The 13,883-nt window shown below is 34.9% G+C and overlaps 1 protein-coding gene across 3 annotated transcripts in view; it reads left to right on the top strand.

Moving 5' to 3' along the window:
• STRN (striatin) overlaps positions 1 to 13,883 on the top strand; it is a 113,536-nt gene that overhangs the window by 63,594 nt on the left and 36,059 nt on the right. For all 3 annotated transcript variants that reach the window (XM_061168809.1, XM_061168808.1, XM_061168807.1), the window contains 3 exons: positions 5,290 to 5,457; positions 7,352 to 7,487; positions 10,386 to 10,521. In XM_061168809.1, coding sequence (XP_061024792.1) covers positions 5,290 to 5,457; positions 7,352 to 7,487; positions 10,386 to 10,521 — 440 coding nt within the window. The remainder of the gene's footprint in view (positions 1 to 5,289; positions 5,458 to 7,351; positions 7,488 to 10,385; positions 10,522 to 13,883) is intronic.

Raw genomic sequence — 13,883 nt, 5'->3', positions numbered from 1 at the left:
CATGTAGCTGTCCAGTTTTCCCAGCACCACTTATTGAAGAGACTGTCTTTTCTCCATTGTATATCTTTGCCTCCTTTGTCATAGATTAGTTGACCATAGGTGCGTGGGTTTATCTCTGGGCTTTCTATCTTGTTCCATTGATCTATGTTTCTGTTTTTCTGCCAGTACCATATTGTCTTGATTACTGTAGCTTTGTAGTATAGTCTGAAGTCAGGGAGTCTGATTCCTCCAGCTCCGTTTTTTCCCCTCAAGACTGCTTTGGCTATTCGGGGTCTTTTGTGTCTCCATACAAATTTTAAGATGATTTGTTCTAGTTCCATAAAAAATGCCATTGGTAATTTGATAGGAATTGCATTGAATCTGTAGATTGCTTTGGGTAGTATAGTCATTTTCACAATATTGATTCTTCCAATCCAAGAACATGGTATATCTCTCCATCTGTTGGTATCATCTTTAATTTCTTTCATCAGTGTTTTATAGTTTTCTGCATACTGGTCTTTTGTTTCCCTAGGTAGGTTTATTCCTAGGTATTTTATTCTTTTCGTTGAAATGGTAAATGGGAGTGTTTCCTTAATTTCTCTTTCAGATTTTTCATCATTAGTGTGTAGGAATGCAAGAGATTTCTGTGCATTAATTTTGTATCCTGCAACTTTACCAAATTCATTGATTAGCTCTAATAGTTTTCTGGTGGCATTTTTAGGATTCTCTATGTATAGTATCATGTCATCTGCAAACAATGACAGTTTTACTTCTTTTTTTCCAATTTGTATTCCTTTTATTTCTTTTTCTTCTCTGATTGCCATGGCTAGGACTTCCAAAACTATGTTGAATAATAGTGGTGAGAGTGGACATCCTTGTCTCGTTCCTGATCTTAGAGGAAATGCTTCCAGTTTTTCACCAAAATGCTTAGAGGAAATAATAGTGGTGAGAGTGGACATCCTTGTCTCGTTCCTGATCTTAGAGGAAATGCTTCCAGTTTTTTCAATTTTCTTAAATTTACCGAGGCTTGATTTGTGACCCAAGATGTGATCTATCCTGGAGAATGTTCCGTGTGCACTTGAGAAGAAAGTGTAATCTGCTGTTTTGGGATGGAATGTCCTATAAATATCAATTAAATCTATCTGATCTATTGTGTCATTTAAAGCTTGTGTTTGCTTATTAATTTTCTGTCTGGATGATCTGTCCATTGGTGTAAGTGAGGTGTTAAAGTCCCCCACTATTATTGTGTTACTGTCGATTTCCTCTTTTATAGCAGTTAGATTTGCCTTATGTATTGAGGTGCTCCTATGTTGGCTGCATATATATTTATAATTGTTATATCTTCTTCTTGGATTGAACCCTTGACCATTATGTAGTGTCCTTCCTTGTCTCTTGTAACATTCTTTATTTTAAAGTCTATTTTATCTGATATGAGTATTGCTACTCCAGCTTTCTTTTGATTTCCATTTGCATGGAATATCGTTTTCCATCCCTTCACTTTCAGTCTGTATGTGTCCCTAGGTCTGAAGTGGGTCTCTTGTAGACAGCATATAGATGGGTCTTGTTTTTGTATCCATTCAGCAAGCCTGTGTCTTTTGGTTGGAGCATTTAATCCATTCACGTTTAAGGTAATTATTGATATGTATGTTCCTATTACCATTTTCTTAATTGTTTTGGGTTTGTTTTTGTAGGTCCTTTTCTTCTCTTTTGTTTCCCACTTAGAGAAGTTCCTTTAGCATTTGTTGTAGAGGTGGTTTGGTGGTGCTGAATTCTCTTAGCTTTTGCTTGTCTGTAAAGCTTTTGATTTCTCCATTGAATCTGAATGAGATCCTTGCTGGGTAGAGTAATCTTGGTTGTAGGTTCTTCCCTTTCATCACTTTAAGTATATCGTGCCACTCCCTTCTGGCTTGTAGAGTTTCTGCTGAGAAATCAGCTGTTAACCTTATGGGAGTTCCCTTGTATGTTATTTGTCATTTTTCTCTTGTTGCTTTTAACAATTTTTCTTTGTCTTTAATTTTTGCCAGTTTGATTACTATGTGTCTTGTCATGTTTCTCCTTGGGTTTATCCTGCCTGGGGCTCTCTGCACTGCCTGGACTTGGGTGGCTATTTCCTTTCCCATATTAGGGAAGTTTTTGACTATAATCTCTTCAAATATTTTCTTGAGTCCTTTGTCTCTCTCTTCTCCTTCTGGGGCCCCTATAATGCAAATGTTGGTGCATTTAATGCTGTCCCAGAGGTCTCTTAGGCTGTCTTCATTTCTTTTCATTCTTTTTCTTTACTCTGTTCCGCGGCAGTGAATTCTACCATTCTGTCTTCCAGGTCACTTGTCCGTTCTTCTGCCTCAGTTATTCTGCTATTGATTCCTTCTAGTATGTTTTTCATTTCAGTTATTGTAGTGTTCATCTCTGTTTGTTTGTTCTTTAACTCTTCTAGGTGTTTGTCCTTTAATTCTTGTAGGTGTTTGTTAAACATTTCTTGCATCTTCTTGATCTTTGCCTCCATTCTTTTTCTGAGGTCCTGGATCATCTTCACTATCATTATTCTGAATTCTTTTTCTGGAAGGTTGCCTATCTCCACTTCATTTAATTGTTTTTCTGGGGTTGTATCTTGTTCCTTCATCGGGTACATAGCCCTCTGCCTTTTCATTTTGTCTGTCTTTCTGTGAATGTGGTTTTCGTTCCACAGGCTGCAGGATTGTGGTTCTTCTTGCTTCTGCTGTCTGCCCTCTGGTGGATAAGGCTGTCTAAGAGGCTTGTGCAGGCTTCCGATTGGGAGGGACTGGTGGTGGGTAGAGCTGGGTTTGCTCTGGTGGGAACAACTCAGTAAAACTTTAACCTCCTTGTTTGCTGATGGGTGGGGCTGCGTTCCCTCCCTGTTGGTTATTTAGCCTGAGGTGACCCAGCACTGGAGCCTGCCTGGCTCTTTGGTGGGGCTAAAGGTGGACTCTGGAGGGCTAATGCCAAGGAGTACTTCCCAGATCTTTAGCTGCCAGTGTCCTTGTCCCCGCGGTGAGCCACAGCCACCCCCTGCCTCTGCAGCAGACCCTCCAACACTAGCAGGCAGGTCTGGTTCAGTCTTCTATGGGGTCACTGCTCCTTCCGCCTGGGTACTGACACGCACACTACTTTGTGTGTGCCCTCCAAGAGTGGAGTCTCTGTTTCCCCTAGGCCTGTCAAAGTCCTGCAATCAAATCCCGCTAGCCTTTAAAGTCTGATTCTCTGGGAATTCCTCCTCCTGTTGCTGGACCCCCAGGTTGGGAAGCCTGACGTGGGGCTCAGAACGTTCACTCCAGTGGGTGGACTTCTGTGGTATAATTGTTCTCCAGTTTGTGAGTCATCCACCCAGCGGTTGTGGGATTTGATTTTATTGTGATTGCACCCCTCCTACCGTCTCACTGCGGCTTCTCCTTTGTCTTTGTATGTGGGGTATCTTTTTTGGTGAGTTCCAGTGTCTTCCTCTTGATGACTGTTCAGCAGTTAGTTGGGATTCCGGTGCTCTTTCAAGAGGGAGTGAGCGCACGTCCTTCTACTCCACTGTCTTGAACCAGTCGCTCCTCCGGTCTCAGTTTTTCAAAGTTACTAGATTTTTTTCCAACTTTACTCTACTTTCCTCATAGTAAGTACAGCAGTGAACCATATAATAAAATTTTATAAACTTGAACCACAGTCATCCCAAAGGCACTCATGAGTTCCAGTCTCCAGTGAGTTCCATCTCCAGCTGAATTCAGTCTCCAGAGACTTCATTACTATTTAATAAATGGGTTTTCACTTTGGTCTTAAATGTGATTTCTGCATTTTCCGTTTATAAATAAATAAGTTCTTAAAGTGCTGATTTTGTTTTTTTTGTTTTTTTTTTAATGACAAGTGGTTATCATAGTGAGCAATCCAAGAAATATTTTTTAAAAGACTTGTAATCTGCCTCTCAAAGGTGACATTTTATTAATGAATAAGGAAGTAACTATTTAGTAAAGCCAACTTATCTATGGAATGAGCAGTTTTGGAAACGGTTATATGTAATGTGATTTTGTTGCCAAGGTGAGTTATGTATCAAGTATTATTTGTTAAAAATAGAAAAGCACAATACCTTTGTGTTTGTTTGCAAGAACCAACTGATGAAAATCAGGAACGTTTGAAATTTACTATCCAAATTTTAATCAAAAATTTTCTATGGGTACTGGGTAGGATTGAAAAATGAGTACGTTGACTTGATAGGATACATTTATTCCATTTTGGTCACATGTCTTTGTGAGGTATCTCTTTGAGCTATAATAACTCTTAATACCAGATCTTAAAATAAAGTGATCTTAGATCAGACTGGTTATCTTTTTGATCTTTGTTTTCTCTTTCATCTCATAGACTTGATACTTACCTCTAAGTTAATGCTTATAAGTTAATGGTAGACATTTGTCTATCATGTTTATTAATGACATTATTAGTGGCATTTGCCTTTTTCATGTTCTTGCCATTACCACTTTTCATCGTTTTTGGTCATCTTTGTTGTTAATAGATACTGAGTGCCTTCTATATGCCAGACACTGTTCTAGGTGTGTCTCTTTTAGGAGAAGGAAAACTAAGGTTCAGGAGAATTAATGTTACACAGGAAGAAGGTGGAAGAAATGGGCTTTGAACCCAGGTGTAACTCTCCATACAAAGCCTATTCTCTGTTTTCTATGCTGCTGCCTCTCTGCAGCACACACACCCCTGTGCACCCACTCATCTCACATCCCACAATTGAGTTGTGGTCTATTTTTATTTTAGAGTTGTCGTCAGGATAGAAGCTTCCCTTCTGTGGAAGTGACTCTTTGGAATATACTGTCTTTTTTATGTCATGGAAGAAACCATATATGCTAGAAACTATGTATGTCATGGAGATATATGCTAGAAACTTTCTCTCTAGATTTCAATTTATCCAATGATAGTTTAATATCAGAAGTGTAAAAAGACTATTGGTTATTATAGTTACTATTATAAAATAGTAATTCAGTAGATCTGAGAGTGAGTTTACTCCAACCCTGCCTAGAAGAAAGAATGTGCTATTAGGTATATTAAGGAATAGCTTCTTCTTATGATAAATGAATGGTGTATTGTATAGTTCTTTGGTTTTTCTCAGTGACCATAGAGGCTGGTACTGCAAGAGACAGCTCCATCTGCAGCTGGAAGATTATTTATTAGCAAGTCTTACTAGCATAGTACTGTACTGTTAAGTCTTATGCAGGCATATGAATTTAAAGAAATGTTTTTATTTACATATTCAGTAATAGAATACTGATTCCAATATGACTGAATTGTAAAGATCCTCTTCACACACAGGTATCTACAGGAGGTAGGTTACACAGATACTATTCTAGATGTGAAATCCAAACGAGTGCAAGCTTTGTTGGGCTTTTCAAGTGAAGTCACTGACAGGGAAGATGTCAAAAATCAGGACTCAGTTATAAATGGCACAGAGGCTGAAGTTAAAGAGACAGCAATGATTGGGTAAGTATTTTGTCTGGAAAGTGGTTTGGCTGTAGTTTTAGTTCTTATTAATGTTTTTGGCTTATGGGTGACACTTGTGATACTTGTACTTTTAGATACTGCTACAGAAGTAATTTAATGATAAAGTTTAATAAAAAAATTAAAATTTTATTTGGTAGAAGATAGCACCATAGGGATTAGAGTTATCATTTATGATTACTTTAAGAATATTTTTATTTAAGATTTTTTAATTGCTTGCAATGTATGGATTTAATATAGATTTTAATATCTTGAAGCTCAGTCACTATTAGAACTTCATAAAAGATCTTATTTGGAAATTCACTTCAAATCTGTAAGAGTGAAATTTCATTCCTGGTGACCCAGAAATCATATAAATACTTAATTCTTTTGATGTAAACCTTTTAGCCATTTTCATGTATCTAATAATGCTGTAACTCATCTTCCCCTTGAAAAGTATCCATTTCAAGTATATATATTTTAATTGATAGAATAAGTGAAAAATTCAGTAGCAGAAATTTTTTTTGCTTTTTGGATCATGTATCATACAATTATATGTAATTCTGCTTAAAATGAACGTGGACAGTTAAATAAGGAGATTCTTCTTTATTGAAACAAATTGACATGATTCTTAAATAAAAAGCCAAAGATTCTTTGAAAGTCTGAGTATGATGTTACTTTATTTTAACTCATGTTTAGGCTGGAAGAATGGTTTTAATTGAGCTCTGTACATTTTCTAGTGAGAACATAGTTTCTATTATTTGGAACATAAACTAAAATTATGGGGTTAGGTAAAGGTTTAAAAATATGACTTTTATAAACAAATGTCACTGGAGCCTTCTTAAATGTATTCGTTAATAGTTAAGACTATATAACTTGTTTTAATAAATGTAAGATGTAGATTGTTTCTCTGTGTATATGTAGACAATGTAGGCATTAATCCTGGTTATATTTTTACCTAATGAATTAGCTCAAATTATTATAAAGACCCTGAGGAAAGACCACTCTAGTTGTCTTGTGTTTTGGCCTTGACCTCTCTTTTGAAACTGATAAAGGTATTATTCTGAATCTGACTTCTATAGGGATGGAGCGTAGGTTGGAAAAAAACAAAAATGTAGCTCTGAGCAGATTTGAAATTTAAGATTTATCTGTTTTGAGAATTTTGCCCATAGTTGTGGCTAAATTTTTTCAGGAAAATGTCTTCTTATCTATAACATTTCCTAATGAGAGAAATCATTCTGTTCTGGCCATTAAGAAATTTTTTGTTAAAATTCTTTAGAGGGAACTAAAATAAAATCTTACATATTTGAAAAGTCAATCATTTTGAAAAGGTTTAACCAACAGGATCAAGTTTTGTAGTAATATTAATTTGACTAAAATATTGTTTTTAGTAACTTTATGTACACATTTGCTTTTTTCAACTCTTTAGCTGTTCAGAAATGCAAGATTGCATCAGAGAAAAATTATGTATTTACTAGTTATTTTCTTAGTTATGGAAACTTCTGTGTCAGAGGAAGAGTTGCAGAGAGGAAAAGAAATAGAAAAAAACAGAGGTAGAGATAATAAGAAAAATATTTTTAAAAGAAATGCATTAAGGTTGGCTTAAAAATCAACATAATAGTGAATCAGGAGGGGGAGTTCTTTATATTGGATTGCCATTAATCTAAGTAGTAGGTATGATTGCAAAGTACTTCTAAAAGAGTAGCCACTTCCTTCCTATATTGCTTTTCCAGTTAAAATCCATGGAAATGTAATAGATAAGAATCAATGTAGATCATAATATGATTTGGGGGTGTCATAATACAATATAAACAGAAGTTAGTACTGTATATCATGGATTAATTCTTATGTCGAGTTTAAAAAATTAACTGAGCAAGGTGTATATGTTTTAAACCAGAAAATCTGAGTTAACAGATTCTGCCTCCGTGCTGGATAATTTTAAATTCCTTGAAAGTGCAGCTGCAGATTTCAGTGATGAAGATGAAGATGATGACATTGATGGAAGAGAGAAAAGCATCATTGATACTTCAACGGTGAGTTGAATAACTCAGATATAAATATTTTTAGGAACCATTATGCATACTTTAATCCATACCCTTCAACTTCAACCCTTAACTTTTTTTTTCCATTAAAAAAAAAAAAGTTTGGGGAAATTTAATCTAAATTCCCCGTAAGTTCGGGGAAATTTAATCTAAAAGTTTTTGTATTGATTTCAAATTCAAGACTTTTTAGTATAGCAGCTTTTTCTTATAGGCCTTCATTCATTAGCTTTTTGTTAATTCATTAAACATTTCAACATTTTTATAGGGTTAGTGAACATGGTAAATGTGTGTTATAACAATGCATTGTTATTGGTGCTATAAGACAATAGAACTGACAGACCCATTATGGTGCCTGATGGTGACTGGCGTCAACTCTAATCGGTGTGGTTTTTGTTTCTCTTGTCAGGGTTGCTTTGGTAGGCAAGTTCTACACGTTTTCAGAACTCTTCCATTAGATTTCTCCAAACTTGTTTAGGGTTATTCTGTGGTTTTGTTTAGATTTTTGTAAGTTTATTGTTTCCATGGTAGAGTCCTGGAATAAGAGGTATCTAAATTCTCCCTTCTCTTCCCTTCTTTATTCTATCCCCTTCTACCCTCTCCCCTTTTTAACCTCTCCCCTCTTTTCTTTCTCTCTTCATATTCCCTCTTCTCCTTCCTTCTCTCTCTTTCTCCTTCTCCTTTTTTTAAGTAAGAGATGAGGGCGTGCTTCTCTTTGTTTGGGAGAGTGTTCACATTTCCTCCTTCACGTTTATTTAAGAAGAGGGAGGAGAAGGTAAGGTAGTGTAAATAAAGCAGACTGGAACGAGTCAAAGCCTTGGGCTAAAGTCCCAGTTCTGTCACTAATTATCTGTGCTTCTTAATCCTTCAGGCTTAGTTTTTCAGTTTGTAAAATGGGGATTATAATAAGTACCCATCTTATCCCCAGAGTATTTTGTGAGGAATAAATGAAACACTATGTATGAAAATGATATGTTTAACTATAAAGTGCTTTCTAAGTGTAATTTCTCTGTTCTCTTTATGTCCTCTGCTTTCATCAGAGACTCTCAACTTACTACTTCCAGATTAATGTTTCCCTGGGCCACTATTCGGTAGTACTGTGCTAATACAGCCCTGCCATGGATATTATTTGAACTTCACATAGTTACTCCCTCTTTTTATTATTCAAACAAGTAGTTATAGCACATGTTTAAATATACTGTAGTAAAAGAAAATGCCGAAACTTGTATGATAACTTTTTTCTGTCCTAATCATTTGGAAATTCTGTGCTGACTTGTGATTTCTATGGGATGATTGCACTGAGATATTATTTTTCATCAGAATACGTTATTCATAGCTCAGTGGTTAAATAATAACTAATTATGATGCTCTAAGTTTTCTTGCTAGTCATTATATCAGTGTAAATATTAAAAAATCTATAAGCTGTTTATTATAACTATCAAGTGTGGTCTTAATAGAAATTCCTAACTGTAAACTGGTTTCTTTTTAAATAGTCAAATTCATAAATATCTTGACCTCCAATTAGTGCAGATCATAGCAATTCTGTGACCAAGCAATGAAGGCACAGCTAATATAAGCATACTTAACCCCATTTAAGTATTGGACCCAAAAATTTTTCTAGTTTTTCCTTTAGAAAAATATTTCTAAACAAATAATTGGTTTCTTTATAATAGTTTTGCTAATTTTTATTATATATTACATTGATTTTCACAGCTGCAGTATAATAGCTACATGCCAAAAGACTTTAAAAATCTAACTCTATGTAGCAATGTATAAGCAGGACTTAGAAGATTTATTGCAGTGCTGTATAGAGAGAGAATTGCTGAAAATTATGCTATTAAAATGTTCAGTAGAACAAGCAGGTTCTTAAAATGTTATTTTATTTCTTTAATCAAAAATAGTTCAATAGATTCAACTAAGAAAATACAGAAACATAAGGCTCTTGGTAGCTGTTGGTTGTGTTAAGTCTATTTTCTTCAGGCATTTTCTTCAAAAAGCTACATATATTCATTGTCCTTTCTTGCTCTTTGCCCTGTATTGGAGTTTGATTTTTCTTTGCATTACACTCTGGGTCATTTTCCTCCTCCCCATCTCCTTCTCTTTTCTCATGTTTGATCTCTTCACCTTATGATTCCAGAGATATTTCTAAATGTATAAAAATGAGACATAATGGCCCTTGTCAGATTTGCTATTAAATCTAGATTATGTCTCTAAAAGATCAATATTTAAAGAAAAATTTGAATATATAGACAATTATTAGAGGAAATTGATGCAAGGTTGGGACAGTAGAAATAATAATGGGCATTGTTCCCCCTGCCCCACAGAATACCTTCTCAATCTTGTGGCATGCATTTCTGAGTCTGTAGCTTTTGTGATTTTAGCTTTTGTAAGGGAATGATGTACTAGAGTTAAAATTTATCATGGTTATATTCTGAAGAACTCTTGCAATGTTTTATGAAGTGTTTCTTTCTTTGGTTAGATTAGAATATGTGCTCGCTGCACAGACTGCATCCAAGAAATGTAAGATTTGGTTGTGGTTCTCATAATACAGTATGTCAGGGACATTTTTCATCTATCTGTAATTTAAATGCATGTCTTATATTCCAGTGTTTTCAATATATGATTCCATTTGTTTATTTAAAACAAACAAGCCATCATTTAACAAAGTTTAAATTACTACTTTAAAATGGATAGTGTATATCTTTTTAAAATGACATCTGTGTTTTCTACTGAATTGTATAGGTATTACAGTTATTTAACACAACAAAGATGCATTTTCTGAAGAAAATAATTGGGTTTTCTCATTCAGTGGTAAAAGGATATTGTCTTCTTTACTTAAATTAATCCCATGATATATCCTAATATTTTAATTGAGCATGTTTTTTTCATTAGATTGTTAGGAAAAAAGTATTGCCTGATAGCAGTGAAGATCGAGATACAAAAGAAGCTCTAAAGGAGTTTGACTTTCTGGTTACATCAGAAGAAGGAGACAATGAATCCAGAAGTGCAGGCGATGGAACAGACTGGGGTGAGGAAGCATACTGGATCCAACTAGAGATGTTATATAAATGAATGAAACTAATATTTTACTAAGAGGGCAACATCTTGAAGAACACTTTAAATCTCTTGTAATGTTGAAATGTTGAACATTCTGTGGACTTTTTTCTATTGTCACCTTTTTTCCAGGGTATGTGTGTGTGTGTTTAAAGAAGGTTGTACAACTAGTTACCTCATCTTTTAACATAAGCAATACAGTATGAAAATAATTTGAATTCATATATAGAATGTTCTCTGTTTTCTGCCTAGACAGTAGAACTTGCAAATCTAGATTTTGTGGAAATTGAGTATGAGAATGTAGTAGAGGATTTTAGAGAACTCATCTTCGGCATTTTCTGTGCAAAAAGAAGTATAAGTTAAAAAGTTGTAGTTATTCATTCATTTTAGTCAAGTTTCATCATTTTGTACAAGGCATAGAATTTTTTTGCACAAATGGTTCTAAACAAATTTAATATTTTAAACATCTAATAAGAGTTCAAACAAGTATTTTAGGGAAAACTTCTACAGCACAGATCATTCTAGGCGTTTGGAAATGAATTGTCCTATCAGTAAGGTAGGATTGTGATAAATTCTTCAAAAATGATCAGTTCTGTCAGGTGTGTGTATGTGTGTGTGTGTGAGAGAAGGGGAGAGACAGAGAGAGAGAAGGCATGTAGATACTGAGAATGAGAAAATTTTCTCCTGAGGTTGAAGAATTCCAGGATTCCCTTGGCTTACAGTCTATCTACTTTAAAGACAGATAAGGTTAGGGAAACAGTAACTATCTTAATTTTTCCTTGAGGCTTTACCTTCAGGGACTCTGATAGCGATAATGCCACTTCTTTTCCTTTTTTGTGGTAAATATTTGAAGAATTATTTGGGATAATTACTTAGTCATTGAAGAATATGATGGCTATTTAGTGACTGGCTTTTTTTTTTCCCCCCAACAGAACAAAGTTTGGAAACCAGGGGAAGTTAAAGTGAAACGAATGTCTCTTCTGTCTTATTCCTTACTGAGCTTATGTATCAAGTTATTTAGATATTTTAGGCAACAGTTCTTCCAGTATAGTTAGATCCACTGTGCTACACTGAGGTCATTCTCTGAGGAGTCACACATCTGTATAAATAATAGTTGGCCTTTTCATTGCCAATCTTATTGCAAGGGTAATTGGGATTCATTTTTCTCCAAAGATAGCTGCATTGTCCCTTCATAACTTTCCTTTAAGGTGTGAGTCATGGCCCAGAGTATTATGTGATACAGATCTGTAACCTGCTATGAATTTACTGGTGAAAATGAGTGACTGTTCCCACATCTGAGCTGATATTCTTTAGTAGTGTCTTGGACATTTCTGTTTATGAGTGTGAGTGACTGAAGGTTTCTTTGCCAGGAGTTTGGCCTTGTATGTGTTAAGGATTTTATAATTCAAATTCAAGTCATTTCACTTTTAATCAATTAACAAAACTAGATTGCAAATCCTGTTTAGTTGAATGGGCATTTAAATCACTTTAAGGGCTTCCTTTATCCGTTCCCCATACCCCTAAAAAAAGAGTTACTGTGCTTATGTTAAGAATCTCCTTAGTTTCTCACAAGCAAATAGATTTTACCACAGTTCTCCTATGATCTTCCGTTACTGTCGTTATCAGTATGACACCTAGTTAAGAGTATGATATAGCTAAATTTTTACTTTAAAAAACTGAAGACATTCTAGGATCCAAGAGCCAACTCAGTTTAATTTATTATTAAGATGTGATTGATGAAAATTAATGTTTTTGATTGTTAGACTTTCTGAAAAAAGTAGACTATTTCTACTATTGTTAGAATACATTGGTAGTTAGATCTATAAAAATGTTTAACCTATAAAAACTCAATAAAAATGTTGAGTTTATATTCAGAGACCCAATTATCTGTTTTTTAAACTGTGGATTGAAACTTGTTAAAAATAGACAGATTTCTGTTTATTCTGGTTCATTTTGGTTTATTCCAATCACTGAACAAATATTGATCACGTGCCTTCTATGTGCCAAGTCTTCTAGGTGAAGGTCCCTACCCATGTGGTCCTACATTCTACTAACAGGATATAGCAGTAAGGGACAAACATGATAAATGATATAGTATGTCAGAATATGATAAATGCTATGGGAAATAGAAAAAAGTAGAACAGAGTAAGTGGGATAGAGAGTGCTGGGGTCAGGGTGGGGTGGAGGGGGACAGGTTACAATATGAAATAGATTGGTCATGGTAAGGCCCATTGAAAGGGTAACATTTGAACAAAAGACAACATTGATGAGTGAGTTAGCCACATGGTATCCAGGGAAGGAGTGTTCAGGAAGAAGAAAACCAGAGCAAATGCCCTAAGATAGCCGTAGCCCTGGTATGCTTGAGGAATTCAAAGAAGCTAGAGTGGCTGGAGCAGAGTGATTCTGAGGGGAATGTAGTAAGAAATGACCAAATCAAGTGGAGCTATGTAGACCACTGGTGAGATGGGGAACCATGGGAAGGATTTGAGCTGGAAAGGTGACATGATCCAGCTTTTGTTTTAAAGCATCACTTTGGCTGCTGTGTTGAGAATAGACTACCCAGGGCAATCAGTGTTGGCAATAGACTTGGAGGGGAGAGTGGGAAAACATTTGCAGTAATTCTAGCAAGAGACAGAGGTTAGGCAAGTAGTGGATATGCTGAGAAGTGGTCAGATTCTGGATGTGTTTTAAAGGTAGAGAAAACGGTATTTCCTGAAATATTTGATGTGGGGTTTGGAAGAAAGGGAGATTTTTGGTCTGATCAAATGGAAGTGTGGAATTGCCTTCAAATAAGATGGGGAACCCTGTAGATGGAACAGATTGGATGGGGAAGATTGGGAGTTTGGTTTTGTATGTTTGGTTTGAGTTTTGACTTCCTAATAGAAATATAGAGTAAGCAATTGGGTATATGTATGAGTCTTGAATTCAAGTGAGTGTTCTAAGCTAACACTTGTATAACATTATATGTATATAGTAAATTATTTTATAGCAAATATAAAATATATAACATATTTACTCTTTAAATTTTCTACTCCTGAAATAGTGAAAATTACTGATTGAATTTCTTTTTTACTAGAACCTCAGTTTCCTGATTTAAATATTTTTAAATTAACAGGTCACTTAAATTGTTTTAAATATTGAATGCCAGGTTGATTAATAAGTTTACAAAGTGCTATTTATAAAGCCTATAAAATAAAAATGATCATTTGCTGATAAACACATGCCAAAAATATACAATTTTTGAAATGAAAAGATCATTGAAGACTGTTTTGTACAAATGCTTAATAATCTTCTTTCATTACCTAACTTAATAAGAAATGTTTTTTTTTGTGAGTC

Source organism: Eubalaena glacialis, chromosome 14, assembly GCF_028564815.1.
Source record: "Eubalaena glacialis isolate mEubGla1 chromosome 14, mEubGla1.1.hap2.+ XY, whole genome shotgun sequence".
In the NCBI taxonomy this organism is placed as follows: Eukaryota; Metazoa; Chordata; class Mammalia; order Artiodactyla; family Balaenidae; genus Eubalaena; species Eubalaena glacialis.
Note: the sequence above shows the minus strand (reverse complement) of the source record. Positions and strands in the feature narration are given on the sequence as shown.